Source organism: Aotus nancymaae, unplaced genomic scaffold (genome assembly GCF_030222135.1).
Source record: "Aotus nancymaae isolate 86718 unplaced genomic scaffold, 86718_ANA_hifiasm-v0.15.2.pri h1tg000011l, whole genome shotgun sequence".
Classification (NCBI taxonomy): domain Eukaryota; kingdom Metazoa; phylum Chordata; class Mammalia; order Primates; family Aotidae; genus Aotus; species Aotus nancymaae.
Window position 1 is genome coordinate 40,911,700 of NW_026988422.1, and position 14,267 is coordinate 40,925,966.

Sequence of the window (14,267 nt, forward strand, 5' to 3'; positions counted from 1 at the left end):
TGTGGGTATCCTTGTGTAGAAAGCAATCACTAAGGTCAATTTTTTTGGTGTAATTTCCTCTCTATTTCAGACATTTAAAAAACTTTAAGCCCCATAGCTTAATAGTGGCAAAATGGGGAATTGGAACCTAGATCACAAGGCAAGGCTGTTCCAGGGAAAAATCTTTCAGTCTTCTTGATCATACCACTGATTAATTTTTTTATATTTGTTTCTTACATTGTGTTCAACAATTTCTCATACATATTTCTTTCTAGTAAGTAATGACCTTAGAAATCTGGGTTTCTCTCTCCAGATACTGCATCGAACGTGTGTTCAGGCCGCGCAAGTTAGATCGATTCCATCCCAAAGAACTTCTGGAGTGTGCATTTGATATTGTCACTTCTACCACCAACAGCTTTCTACCCACTGCTGAAATTATCTACACTATCTATGAAATCATCCAAGAGTTTCCAGCACTTCAGGTTCCTTTCCATATTTTAACATTCCAAGATTCCCCACTGTAGTTCTTCACCAAGTGTGGTGGGGAAAACCACAGCTACAGACCTGCTTCTCAGTCTGTCCTCGAGATGAATCACATCTTTACCAAAGTAACTGAGAAGAGCTGGATGGTGTCGCTTTGGAGGTTCATCTTAGGCTCTTACCCTCACAGGAACTGGGGGATGGGTGTTCTCTGCCCATTCTTCCCAAATGCAAGATATCTGGCTAAGATTTCTAAGATGCTCTTCGCCTGTTCATACCCTGTTCGGAACCCTCAGTGGCTCCATACTACACCTGATCTCTTCACTCCCCAGCTTCCCTTTCCACCAAGTCTGCATGCTGCCTAGCCAGTGGGGACTGCTGCCCGCTCTTCTCAGGCTTCCCTCCCCCGCCCGACACATAAGCCCTGTCGTTCCCGCCACCGTTGGTTAAATGTTCCCTTGTCTAGAAAGTCTTTGCCCAGCCATGGTTTGGGCCCTTTCTCCCCAGGAAGCCTGACTGCACCCTCATTGATTAGTTGGCCACCTTTTCTTCTCAACTCTCACAGGTCTTGATCTGAGACATCCATGTGCTACCCTGAGTTATGTTTGTTGTTTTCTCCAAGCAGAGTGTGTGCTTTTAGGGCAGAGCCTACGAGTCTACTTTGCCATATATCCCGTTGGACCCAGCTCGGTACATGGCTCACCACTCTGTGAATGCTCATTAATCGATTTGTGTGGACAAAGTAACAATAACTGTTCTGCCAGCCTGTGCTTACGAGTCAATTACTATTGGACCAGATCCTTCTGTTTTTGAAATCAACTTTCTCAGGCATTTTAACATAGCTCAAGACCAGTCAGAGTTACTTTTTTGTTTTGTTTTTGAGACAGTGTCTCACTCTGTGTCCCAGGATGATGTGCAGTGGCGCTATCACAGCTCATCGCAGCCCCTACCCTCCAGGCTCAAGCAATCCTCCCACTTCAGCCTCTTGAATAGCTGGGTCTGCAGGTAGACCCAGTGACCCCAGCTGATTTTTTAATTTTTGTAGAGATGGGGTTTCCCTGTGTTCCCCAGGCTGGTCAGGGTTCCTCCAACCTTGGCCTTCCAAAATGCTGGGATTACAGCTGTGAACCAGGACCCCAGCCAGTCCAAGTATTTTGGATGTATATAATGTAGTGTTAAATTAGAGTATACTCTGACTACAACAGTACAAAAAGAATGTATGTAAAACAATAAACTAGGAGGCCATATGCTAAATTCAGTCCTTCCATTGTGTTAGGATGACAAATTGGTGATAAGATTCCAGATTTGGTCATATACCAATAATTGCTTTTATAATGAAAATAATAATTTTTCTTCATATCCCAGGAAAGAAATTACAATATTTATTTGAACCATACCATGTTATTGAAGGCAATACTCTTACACTGTGGGATCCCAGAAGATAAACTCAGTCAAGTCTACATTATTCTGTATGATGCTATGGTAAGCATTTAATTACTTATGATGTTGAAAGATAATACCTTGATGTTGAAAGATAATAATAATAGTTCCTGATAGCTTTCTTACTGATGCAGCCATGAAACTGAATTGGGAGTCTTATCTCCTCCTCTCATTTCTCTAAAGTGAAAGAACAAATTGGCTTTACGGTTAACAAATATTGGTTGATCTTTTGTTCCATGCTCAGGCCTGTGCTACTAATAACCTCTGGGATGTTTTTAAAAGGCTAACTTTAATTTTAAAAGATCAAATTATTTAATTTGTAAGATAGTAAAGTTCATCACTAACCTACTTATTAAGGCAAGAAATCACTAAGTAATTGGTTCTGATGCTTGCCAATAATAATTTCAAAAATAGTTAGCATTGACTGAGCCCTTCTCTGTGAGCTAGGCAGTGTTCTGAGCTCCGTTCATGGATGAACTCACCTCGTTCTCACACCAGTGCTGCTATTACCCTTCCTTTACAGAGATCAAGAGAGCAACTGTTCATGTTGAGAATTAACAATGTGTGCCTTGCTCTTGATTCTTCCAGGCTGCCTGTGCTTATCAGTAAAGTCATGTATAGATTTACATTGATTGAACTGGGGGAGAACGGCTTCGACCTCTGGTGGGGCCTCGACCACCTCCTCCCTGTGGGACTGAGGCTATGGACTGAGGCTAATTTAGTCTCATCATAGTATTCATTACTTTATAGTGTGTATGCAGGTACAGAGCCTAGAGGGGGACACGTTGAAAAAATGGATTCGTGTTATATTATGATGCTAGGACGGAAGTAAATGCTTACATTTTCTAATATCTTTTTATGTTTTGTTTTCATAATGAATAAGAGGCATCTAGGAGATGTAATGACTAACGGCACCAGAAAGTCTATGGTTAAGAGAGTAGTGGAAGTCCTTACATAATGGCTTATTGTTTTTATACACCAAAAGGATCAACTAGCTTTTCTTTTATCTGGCAGGTACACATCAATGGCCCAAACTTTATTGCTTGTTTCTTAGTGGTTCTTTACTACCCCTAAAGCTCTGCTGCTGTTTGTCAGTGATGCAGTATGATGTCAGTCGGACACTGGCAGAAACCCCAGGGATTGTACAGAGGGGCTTCAGCTTTTACTGGTTCATGTCCTACGGCATATCTGCCAGCGTGGGATGAAACGCTCAGAGCCTGGCCTTTGTTAGGGGAGCCCAGAGCAAAATGACTCCCTCCCTGCCCAAACAAATGCCCTCATTAAGCCTGTCCAGATCTGGGTTTCCTCACCATTCAGCAAGTACAACTTTCCCATTTTAATTCTTTTATGTTCGGGCTTTTCAGATTTTAAAATAAGTTAATTATGGTTTTATATGAATTGGGGGAAAATGTTTTCTAATTACAGAATTAAGTCTAAACTGTACAATCAGGAGCAGTTTGTTCAAAATATAGGCTAGAATTGTCAGAATTAGCCTGGAAATGGTGTCTTGTTCAGGGCCAGATTTGTCGACTCTCATCGTTACCTTTTTCTTCCACATTAGACAGAGAAGCTGACGAGGAGAGAAGTGGAAGCTAAATTTTGTAATCTGTCTTTGTCTTCTAATAGTGTAAGTACCTTCTAATGGTATTATTACAGCTTTCTGTGTAATTTTGTGATACCAGAAAATGTCACCAAATTCTCATTGCAGTAGGGTAGCAGCACTTCGTACCGCCTCGCAGGTGCAGTTAGGTACCATGGCAACCTCTGGGATTAGAAGAAGGGAGAAACGAATGCTGTGATCAAAGAATGTCTCTCCATGCTTCTTCTTGATGTGCTGTAATCATCCTGCTCTTTCTTGATCAGCAGATACTTTTCTTTGACACCCATTATAGAGCTGTGCCTGGTAGAGCCTCCTGCTGAACAGACCTAATACCAGTTGTCCTCTTTTGAATTAAATTATACAGGACTAGAAGGAGGCACAGAGTTCTGCAAATTCATCTGGGGAGCTACCCTTCTGCTGCCTCCATGTCTTCTAACTCTTCAGAGTTGAATTAAAGCTCTTGCTTTTCTGGTATGTCTCTTAATCCTAAAATCTTATATTTGATCCCATCATCAATAAGAGAAATCTTATGGAGTAAACAGGTTGGTCATATTCTCTCTATAGGCATCAGAATGATCCCAGAGTTTTGGTACAGTAACCTACACTTAATTGAGTAGCTGAACAATAGAAGACAATAGGGAATTTTTACATTTTCCTGAATATTTAAATAAGAAAAGTTGTTTTCTTTAATTTCCCACAACCCTTCTAGCCCCTTTCTGACACTCAGTTATATGATCTTGTGTTGACCAGCAAAATTCACATACAAGATATATTAAAATATGATTGTACACAGGGCAGGCAGAGTCAATCTTTCGGACACCTACAGTGTGGCAGGCACAGTGGCAGGGATAGAAAGAGGAGTAAGTTGAGGAGTCCGTAGACTGCATTCAGCTTCTTAGTTCATACTGGCCTTTAAAAAGCCACAAGGGGATATGCATAGCATGTATGTGCCCTCAACTCTGTAAAACAACTTTCACAGGGCACATGGAAACCACAGTTTAAATAAATCACCCATTTGCAGGTAGGGAAAGTAAACCAGATGCATAGCACTAGGAGTTCTGAAAAGTAAGCCAGTTAAATCTTAAATATTTAATATTAGAGGAGATATTAATGATATGCAAAGTAACCCAACAGCAAAATATCCCAATATGAAGAACAGTATACAGTACTTAGATATCATCTAAACATGGGCACAGCACACCTATTTGCAGAAATAGTCCCATGTGTATATAGACAGAGAATCTGCATGAGACGGCCCAGTTCAGTGATTCCATACTATACCCAAAGTTTCAAACCCAAAAGGTTATTTGAACTAAAGTCACATTTCATAAAGTCTTTTTTTTTTTTTAAGAAAGTCTTGCAAATATACATTTGAACATAATAGCCACATTGGTTGTTCACATGTCAACTTCTTTTCTTTCTGTGAAGTCTCTAACCACTGGTTATTTGATGATGCTGAGCATTAATTAGACATGTGTTTGATTCATTTTAAAACAGAAAAATAGTATCTAATAAAGGCATTTGGTACTTTGATTATTTTAAAATGGATTCTAAGGGAATTAGGAAAGAGAGTACAAATATTGCCAAAGAGTTTCACATATCTGACACAGTCTTCTTATTTCACAAATGAGATACCTGTAGCCCAGAGAGATGTTGTGATTTGTCCTGAGTCACATGGAGTTAGTCGACGATAGGATGAGGATCAAAATCTGGAGATACTGACTCCATTGCTTCTGGTAGTTCGTTATTGGGATAATGTAATGTTCAAATTTATAGAGAAATCATTTTTATTTTCTTAAAAAATTTTTAAATCAAAGGTATGATTTTAAATTTAAATTTTTAATTTTTAATTTTTTGAGACAGGGTCTTGCTCTGACATGCAGGCTAGAGTGGCACAATCACAGTTCACTGTAACCTCATGCTTTTGAGCTCAAGGAATCTTTGTTCCTCTGCCTCCCAGTTAATTTTTTTTTCTTATAGTGGGATTGCAGGTATGACACATTGCACCCAGCCAAACTTTTTATCTTTAATATAGTAAGCAGATGTGTATTAGTCTGTTCTCACACTGCTAATAAAGACATATCCAAGAGTGGGTAATTTATAAAGGAAAGAGGTTTAATGAACTCACAGTTCCACATGGCTGGGAAGGCAAGGAGGAGCAATTCACATCTTACATGGATGGCAGCAGGCAAAAAACTTGTGCAGGGAAACTCCTCTTTATAAAACCATCAGATGTCATGAGACTTATTCACTATCATGAGACCAGCATGGGAAGGACCTGCCTCTGTGATTCAATTACCTCCCACTGGGTCCCTCCCATGACACAAGGGAATTGTGGGAGCTACAATTCAAGATTAAATTTGGGTGGGGACACAGCCAAACCATATCATTCCACCCATGTCCCCTCCCAAATCTCATGTCCTCACATTTCAAAACCAGTCACCTTCCTGACAGTCCCCCAAAGTCTTAACTAATTTCAGCATTAACTCAAAAGTCCACAGTCCAAAGTCTCATCTGAGACAAGGCAAGTCCCTTCCATCTACGAGCCTGTAAAATCAAAAGCAAGTTAGTTACTTCCTGGATACAATGAGGGTACAGGCATTGGATAAAAACACCCATTCCAAATGGGAGAAATTGGCCGAAACAAAGGAGCTAAAAGCCCCATGCAAGTCCAAAATCCAATAGTGCAGTCAAATCTTAAAACTGCAAAATGATCTCCTTTGATTCCATGTGTCACATCCAGGTGACACTGATGCAAGGGTTAGGTTCCCGTGGCCTTGGGCAGCTTCACCCCTTTGGCTTTGCAGGGTGCAGGTTCCCACCCAGCTGCTTTCATGGGTTGCCATTTAGTAAGGATTCTGTGGGGGCTGCAACCCCACATTTCCTTTCTGCAGTGCCCTAGCAGAGGTTCTCCATGAGGTCCCTGCCCCTGCAGCAAACTTCTGCCTGGGCATCCAGGTGTTTTCATACATCCTCTGAAATCTAGGTGTAGGTTCCTAAACCTCCATTCTTGTTTTCTGTGCACCCGCAAGCTCAACACCACATGGAAGCTGCCAAGGCTTGGGGCTTGCACCCTCTGAAGCAAAAGCCTGAACTATACCTTGGCCCCTTTTAGCATCAGCAGACCAGCTTAGATGCAGGGCACCAAGACCCTAGGCTGCACAGAGCAGCGGGGGCCCTGGGCCCAGCCCACAAAACCATCTTTTCCTCCTAGGCCTCCAGGCCTGTGATGGGAGGGCCTGCCATGAAGACCTCTGATATGCCCTGGAGACATTTTCCCCATTGTTTTGATGATTAACATCTGGGTCCTCATCACTTATGCAAATTTCTGCAGCTGTCTTGAATTTCTCCTCAGAAAATGGATTTTTCTTTTCTGTCTCATTGTCAGGCTACAAATTCTGTGAACTTTTAGGCTCTGTTTTCCTTTAAAAATGAACTATTTTAACAGCACCCACGTCACCTCTTGATGCTTTGCTGCTGAGAAATTTCTTCTGCCAGTTATCCAAAATCATCTCCCTCAAGTTGAAAGTTCCAAAAATCTCTAGGGCAAGGGCAAAATGGCGCCAGTCTCTTTGCTAAAACATAGCAAGAATCACCTTTACTTCAGTTTCCAACAAGTTCCTCATCTTCATATGAGACCACCTTAGCCTGGATTTCATTGACCCTATCATTATCAGCATTTTGGTCAAAGCCATTCAATAAGTCTCTAGGAAGTTCCAAACCTTCCCACATTTTCCTGTCTTCTTCTAAGCCCTCCAAACTGTTCCAGCCTCTGCCTATTATCCAGTTCCAAAGTCACTTCCACATTTTTGGGTATCTTTACAGCAGTGCCGCACTCTACCTGTACCAGTTTACTTTATTAGTCTGTTCTCATGCTGCTAATAAAGACATACCCAAGACTGGGTAATTTATAAAGGAAAGAGGTTTAATGGACACACAGTTCTATGTGACTGAGGAGGCCTCATAATCATGGTGGAAAGCAAGGAGGAGCAAGTCACATCTTATTTATATGGTTGGCAGCAGGCAAAGAGAGAACTTGTCCAGGGAAGCTCTTCTTTATAAAACCATCAGATCTTGTAAGACTTAATCACTGTCACGAGACTAGCATGGGAAGGACCTGCCCCCATGATTCAGTTACCTCCCACTGGGTCCCTCCCCGACACATGGGAATTGTGGAACTATAATTCAAGATGAGATCTGAGTGGGCACACAGCCAAACCACATCAAGATTACAGGAGGTTTCAACATTTTCTGGATTTTTAAAAATTTTGAGTGATTTATGATTAACTATAAGGTTAAGCTGTGTCAGGCTGAACCTTCATTCAGCCCTTAGTTTTGTGTGCCAATTTATGGATGAGCTACATTCTACTTGCCTACAGTCTTAAAATGGCTATAATTTTGTTTCTTAAAAATTTCTACTTTAGCTCCTGGGAGTTTTCTTTCTGGCTTTATGACTATGGTTGTTTCTCTTACTCCTGCCTAAGTACCAGGGACTGTGAAATCAATCATCTCTAGCCACTGCCTTCTTCTGGGGCAGATGATGAGTACAGCTGATGAGAGCCAGAATCTGGCATCCAGGTGGGAGGAGAGGGAAGGGAGGATCAGGAGGCTGCCCATAGGGAAGACATCTCAAGACTGCAAATAGGAAAGATTCAAGCCAAGGAAGGGAATTTCTAGCTAATTCTCCACAAGTCAGATTCTGCCTTCCTGTCCCCCCATGTCTATGCCTGCAATAACAGGAATTCATGAGAATGAGAAAGGTAAAGAGGAAAAATGCTGGCCTGAAAATAGATAATGGAAGCTCTGCTGGTGCCAAGGTCTGCTGGGCTCAGCATTAAGTGTGAGTAAATGTGTCTGAATAAAAGTGAAACATGAGTGTGTGTCTAAAGCACTCTTGCAAGGTGCTTTAGAGCTGTTGGAAAAGGATAATCCTTAGTCAGGACTGTGGCAAAGACTAAAATAATCTTTGACCACAAAGATAATCGTATGGTCCCATGTGCTCCCGCTCCTGCAGGTGCACAGTCGATGCAAAGGGAGTCTTCCCTTGCCATGGATGAGAAGCTAACTCTGCCCCTTTGCTTTCCAGCTGTGTCGACTCTACAAGTTTATTGAACAGAAGGGAGATTTGCAAGATCTAATGCCAACAATAAATTCATTAATAAAGCAGAAAACAGGTATTGCACAGTTGGTGAAGTATGGCTTAAAAGACCTAGAGGAGGTTGTTGGACTGTTGAAGAAACTCGGCATCAAGTTACAGGTTTGGCAACTGTTTGATACTGGCAGCACAAATGTGAAGCATTAATAATAGCACAGGGAGGAAATGGGTTTCATTTCACTAATGCTAGTTAGTATTTTATTTATCCAGAAAACCTGCTTTCTGTGTTTTGGAGCATTTGATATTTAGTAATAATTTTGGCTTAAATCAAGATTTCTTTGCAAGTGCCACTGTCCCTGTCATGAAGCATGAAGCAGTTCTTACTGTGTTAGCCTCAGAGAGGTGGTTATTCTTAAAGAGAAGAGAATTTATTTTACTTGTCAGGCTGTGGATAAACAGACTTTGTGCCAGACCTTACTGAATATTTTGTATTGTTCTGATGCTATTCATGGGAAACACCATTTTCAGCGTTGTATTCCACATTCTAAATTTCAAACCACTGACAACGTTTGTGTGGCATCTCTCGTTACAGGTCTTGATCAATCTGGGCTTGGTTTACAAGGTGCAGCAGCATAATGGAATCATCTTCCAGTTTGTAGCATTCATCAAACGAAGGCAAAGGGCTGTACCTGAAATCCTTGCAGCTGGTGGCAGATATGACCTGCTGGTGAGGGCTTGCCCTTTATTTATTTATTCTGACTTAATCTTATTTATTCTCAACTTGTTACTTTGAAATTTTCAAACTAACACCAAAAATTTGAACCAGTAATATAATTGGATACTTCTAGTAATATATCTTCCATCTAGAAATAGAAGTATAATGTGAACCACATTTGTAGTTGTTTAAACTAATATTATTTTGCAGGATAGTTGCAAAGATAGTAGAGAGGCCTTATATACCCTTTACTCTGTTTCTGTGTATACACACACACACACACACACACACACACACACACACACACACACACACAAAAACATTTTGGAGATAGGGCCTTGCTCTTCTCCAAAATTACCCAGCTAATTTTTTTGTATTTTCAGTAGAGACAAGGTTTCACCATGATTCCCAGGCTGGTCTCAAACTCCTGAGCTCAAGCAGTTACCCACCTCAGCCTCCCTGAGTGTTGGGATTACAGGCGTGAGCCACTGCACCCACCCTCACATAAGTATAGTAAAATATCAAAACCAGGAAATTGATATTTGTTCAATGTATGTGCATTGTTCTTTTCCATTTTATCAGGTGTACCTTCCCATAACAACCACCACAGTCAAGATACACAGCTATTCTATCACCACAAAGATTTATGGGTATCAATATCTTATCAGTTCAAATGAAATGTAGAAACTTTACCTCCTTTTATGTCTCTTTACCTCATGCCCCATTTATAATATAATTGTCTTAAATATTTCCTCTAATACATTGAGATCCACATCAAAGTGTTAATTTTTTTTTTTTTTTTTTTTTTTTTTTTTGCTTTACTGTTAAACATAATTAGAAAATTCAAGGGGGAAAGAAAGTCTATTGTATTTACCCCAAATTTCTGGTTTCTGATGTGAAATTCACTGTTATTTGAATTACTTTTCCCCTATAGGAAAGGTATTCTCACTTGATGCTTTAAAGATTTTTTTCTTTGTCTTTAGTTTCAAGTTAAATTATGATGTGTCTTGGCATGCATTGGATTTATCCTGTTTAGGGTTTACTTAGCTTCTTAAATCTGTAGGTTTATGTCTTTTGTGAATTTGGGGGATTTTTTTCAGGCATTATTTCTTTGAAATTTTTTTTTCAGTCTTGCCCTCTTTTATCTCTCCTTCTATGACCCAAGTGACACGAATGTCCATGAGGTTATGGGACATTTTTGCCCAGGCTGATCTCAAACTCCTGGCTGCAAGAGTCCTCCTGCCTTGGCATTTTCAAAGCACTGGGATTACAGATGTGAGCCACCACACCTGACCTGTAATTTTAAATTATTTAGTAACATTAAGTAAAAAGAGGCAAGTGGTATTAATTTGGTATTAATTTTATAATATATTGTATTTAACCTAGTATATCCAAATATTACTTCAACATGTACTCAAACTTCTAAAAATTATTAATGAGCCATTTTACATTTTTTTCAAAGTCTTTGCAGCCAGTATGTATCTTACATGTACAGCTTCTATCAATTTGGATTAGCCATATTTCAGATGTTCAAGAGTCACTTGTGACTAGTGGCTGCCATATTGAACAGTGCAAAGTTAGATGCAACATGTGTTAATATTTTCCTAAGTTTGCATATATGCTTGCTTGTCTCTTTTACTACACACACACACACACACACACACACACACACACACACACATTTCTTTTTGTTGAACTCTTTGGTGATAAGCTGCTGACAGTGCTCACTCTTTAATCATTGTTTTCCCTACCTTTGCTATTTCATAACCATAACTGTTTGTGTCTCTCCACAGATTCCCCAGTTTAGAGGGCCACAAGCTCTGGGGCCAGTTCCCACTGCCATTGGAGTCAGCATAGCTATAGACAAGATATCTGCTGCTGTCCTCAACATGGAAGAACATGTAAGTTCTGGCTTGGCTTTCCAGCATGCTTTACGATGTCTTTCATTTCTAAAAGTATGATTTGCCTTTTACAGTCATTTACATAGGGCTTCATATGTGGAAGTTATAGACCCAAGGTTTTGAAACTTACCTTTAATATGATAGACAAGCCTAAGACTTGATGTCAGTCCTTGCATTTCAGTCCTTATCATCTGTTTTCTAGCTAGGTGACCTTAGACCAGGGGTCCCCAACCCCCAGGCAGTAGTGGTACCCATCTGTGTTAGGAACTGGGCCGCACAGCAGGACGTGAGCAGCAGGCAAGCAAGCATTACCACCTGAGCTCCACCTTCTGTCATATCAGTGGCGGCATTAGATTCCATAAGAGTGTGAACCTTGTTGTGAACTGCGCATGCAAGGGATCTAGACTGCACACTCCTTATCAGAATCTAACTAATGCCTGATGACACTCCTTATCAGAATCTAACTAATGCCTGATGACCTGAGATGGAACAGTTTCATCCCAAAAGCATCCCCTCCCCACCCCCACACCATCCATGGAAAAATTTTCTTCCATGAAATCAGTCCCTGGTGCCAAAAAGGTCAGAGACTTCTGCCTTAGACAATTAATTCATCCTTCCCTAACCTCACTTTCCTTATCTGTAATGTACCATATAAATGTGAGACGTTATAGTTATTAACAGATTCTTATCAAAACCTCTTGTTCAGGCCGGGCATGGTGGCTCCCGCCTGTAATCCCAGCATTTTGGAAGGCCGAGGTAGGCAGATCGCTTGAGCCCAGGAGTTCAAGACTAGCCTGAGCAACATAGCAAAATCCCATCTCTACCGAAAAATACAAAAAATTTGCTGGGCATGGTTAATTAGCCACGCACCTGTAGTTCTAGCTACTCAGGAGAGTAATGTGGGAGAATTGCTTGAACCCAGGAGGAGGAAGTTGCAGTGAGCTAAAATCATGCCATTTGCACTCAGCTTGGGCAACAGAGCCAGACCCTGTCAGAAAAGAACCAAAAAACAAAAAACAGAAGAGAAAAGGAAAGGAAGGGGAAAGGGAAGGGGGAAGAAGAAGGGAAGGGAGGGAAGGGCAGGGAACGGGCAGGGTAAGGGGAAGGAAAGGGAAGGGGAAGGAGGGGTAGGCAAGGGCAGGGCAATCCAATCCAATCCTATCCTATCAAGATTAGTTTTCCCAGAGAAAAATAATATTGTCCTGATGGCTCAGGGTAGTTGAAATAATTTCCGTCTTGAAAGACTAATATAACAGGTATTTTTTTTCACTATGGTAGAGCATGGTGACTCATGCCTGTAATCCCAGCTGTATCCCAGTAAGGCTGAGACAGGTGGATCACTTGAGGTCAGAAGTTCAAGACCAGCCAACATGGCAAAACATGATCTCTAGTAAAAATACAAAAAAAAAGAAAAAAGAAAAAAAAATTCCTTCAGTGCCATAAATAAATAAATAAAGCCAGGCATGATGGTGCATGCCTGTAATCCCAGCCACTTGGGAGTCTGAGGCAAGAGAATTGCTTAAACCCAGGTGGAGGTTGCAGTGAGCCAAGATTGTGCCACTATACACCAGCCTGGGTGACACAGTGAGACTCTGTCTCAAAAAAAAAAAATTTTTTTTGACTATGTCTTTTTTTTTTTTTTTTTTTTAAACTATGTTGTTTTGAACCAAAGCCTTCAGCACACTGCATTTCTGTATGGAATTTCAAGAATGCCCATCTTCCCATGAGTGCTGCCTCTGCTGCTGGTACTGGTCTCACTTGCATGCCTATAGTCTTGCTCCTCTAAGTGTAACCCTTCTGTTTCTGATCCAGGTTACAATAAGCTCTTGTGACCTCCTGGTTGTAAGTGTTGGCCAGATGTCTATGTCCAGGGCCATCAACCTAACCCAGAAACTCTGGACAGCAGGCATCACAGCAGAAATCATGTACGACTGGTCACAGGTAAGAGGTCAAAAAGCACCTGTGAGTGAAGTGCAAATAGCTGTGGGTTTCATGGCAAATATCCTCTGTGCCTTTAGACTGTCACACTCTGTTTATCTCTGTAATTCAAGTTGCATCCTGTGTTAGCTTCTGATTGCTGCAGTAACCAATTACCACAAACTTAGTGGCTTAAACACATAATTATTATCTTAAATTTCTGGAAGTCAGAAGCCCAAAAGCAGTTTGGGTTAAATTTAACAGGGCTGGCTCCTCTGGAAGCTCTAGGTGAGAATCTGTGTCCTTGACTTTTCTGGCTCCAAGAGGCCTCCTGCATTCCTTGGCTCATGGCCTCTTCCTTCATCATCACACTCAGCAGTAAAGTGCCTCCTTTCTCTCTGACCTGTGCTTCTGTTCTTACATCTATCTCTAACTCTTGTCAGTCCAGCTCCCTCATACAGGCACCCTGTGATTACACTGGGCCCACCCAGATAATCCTGGGTGATCACTCAAAGGTTCTAGGAATGAGGATATGGAGATCTTTGCAGGGCTGTCCTCCAGCCTGCCACACTTGTGAAGGCACTCTATGCTTAGTCTATTTTGGGCTCTGTATCTTCAGACCTCCCACAGCATGCAGGCCTGACACTTGCCATGGGTGTAGAGGTGTGAAAAGTGGCACCCAGGACACATGCCTGCCCTTTGGAATGGGGAGTATAAGCGGATCACAGAAGGGGTGCACTCCCAGGAGATCATTCAGGTTGTACCCACATTCGCCCACACTAACAGTGCCCCAGAGCATGGTGATGACCAGGGACACAGACCCACCACTCTCCCACCTGCTCTGTTTATATCACCTGCCGGGAGGCTTCTGAAGTTGCTGCTGTTTACTCATGTGTGTGTTATATTAAAATTCTTATCAGAAGTGTACTGAGCTACAATTTTAATCATTTGACAGAGCAATGTCCTCTTCTACTAGTTCACTTGTTTCAGAAATCATTAGAGAAGTGTTCTGTCCTGCAGTAAAATCTAAGCCTAGTGGCCAGTGACCCCAGTCCTGCACCGTGGCATCCCCGCAGGCTTCTCTGCCCCGTCCTGGTTTGTTTCTTCAGTTCTGCTTTTCACCTTCCCTAATTTCCTTTG

General features: G+C 41.4%; 1 protein-coding gene across 2 annotated transcripts in view; it reads left to right on the top strand.

Moving 5' to 3' along the window:
* The window catches only part of EIF2AK4 (eukaryotic translation initiation factor 2 alpha kinase 4), a 105,647-nt gene that overhangs the window by 75,007 nt on the left and 16,373 nt on the right, over positions 1-14,267 (top strand). For both annotated transcript variants that reach the window (XM_021668801.2, XM_064374840.1), the window contains exons 25-31: positions 293-461; positions 1,825-1,941; positions 3,461-3,526; positions 8,586-8,756; positions 9,187-9,321; positions 11,103-11,210; positions 13,023-13,151. In XM_021668801.2, the coding sequence (XP_021524476.1) occupies positions 293-461; positions 1,825-1,941; positions 3,461-3,526; positions 8,586-8,756; positions 9,187-9,321; positions 11,103-11,210; positions 13,023-13,151 (895 nt within the window). The remainder of the gene's footprint in view (positions 1-292; positions 462-1,824; positions 1,942-3,460; positions 3,527-8,585; positions 8,757-9,186; positions 9,322-11,102; positions 11,211-13,022; positions 13,152-14,267) is intronic.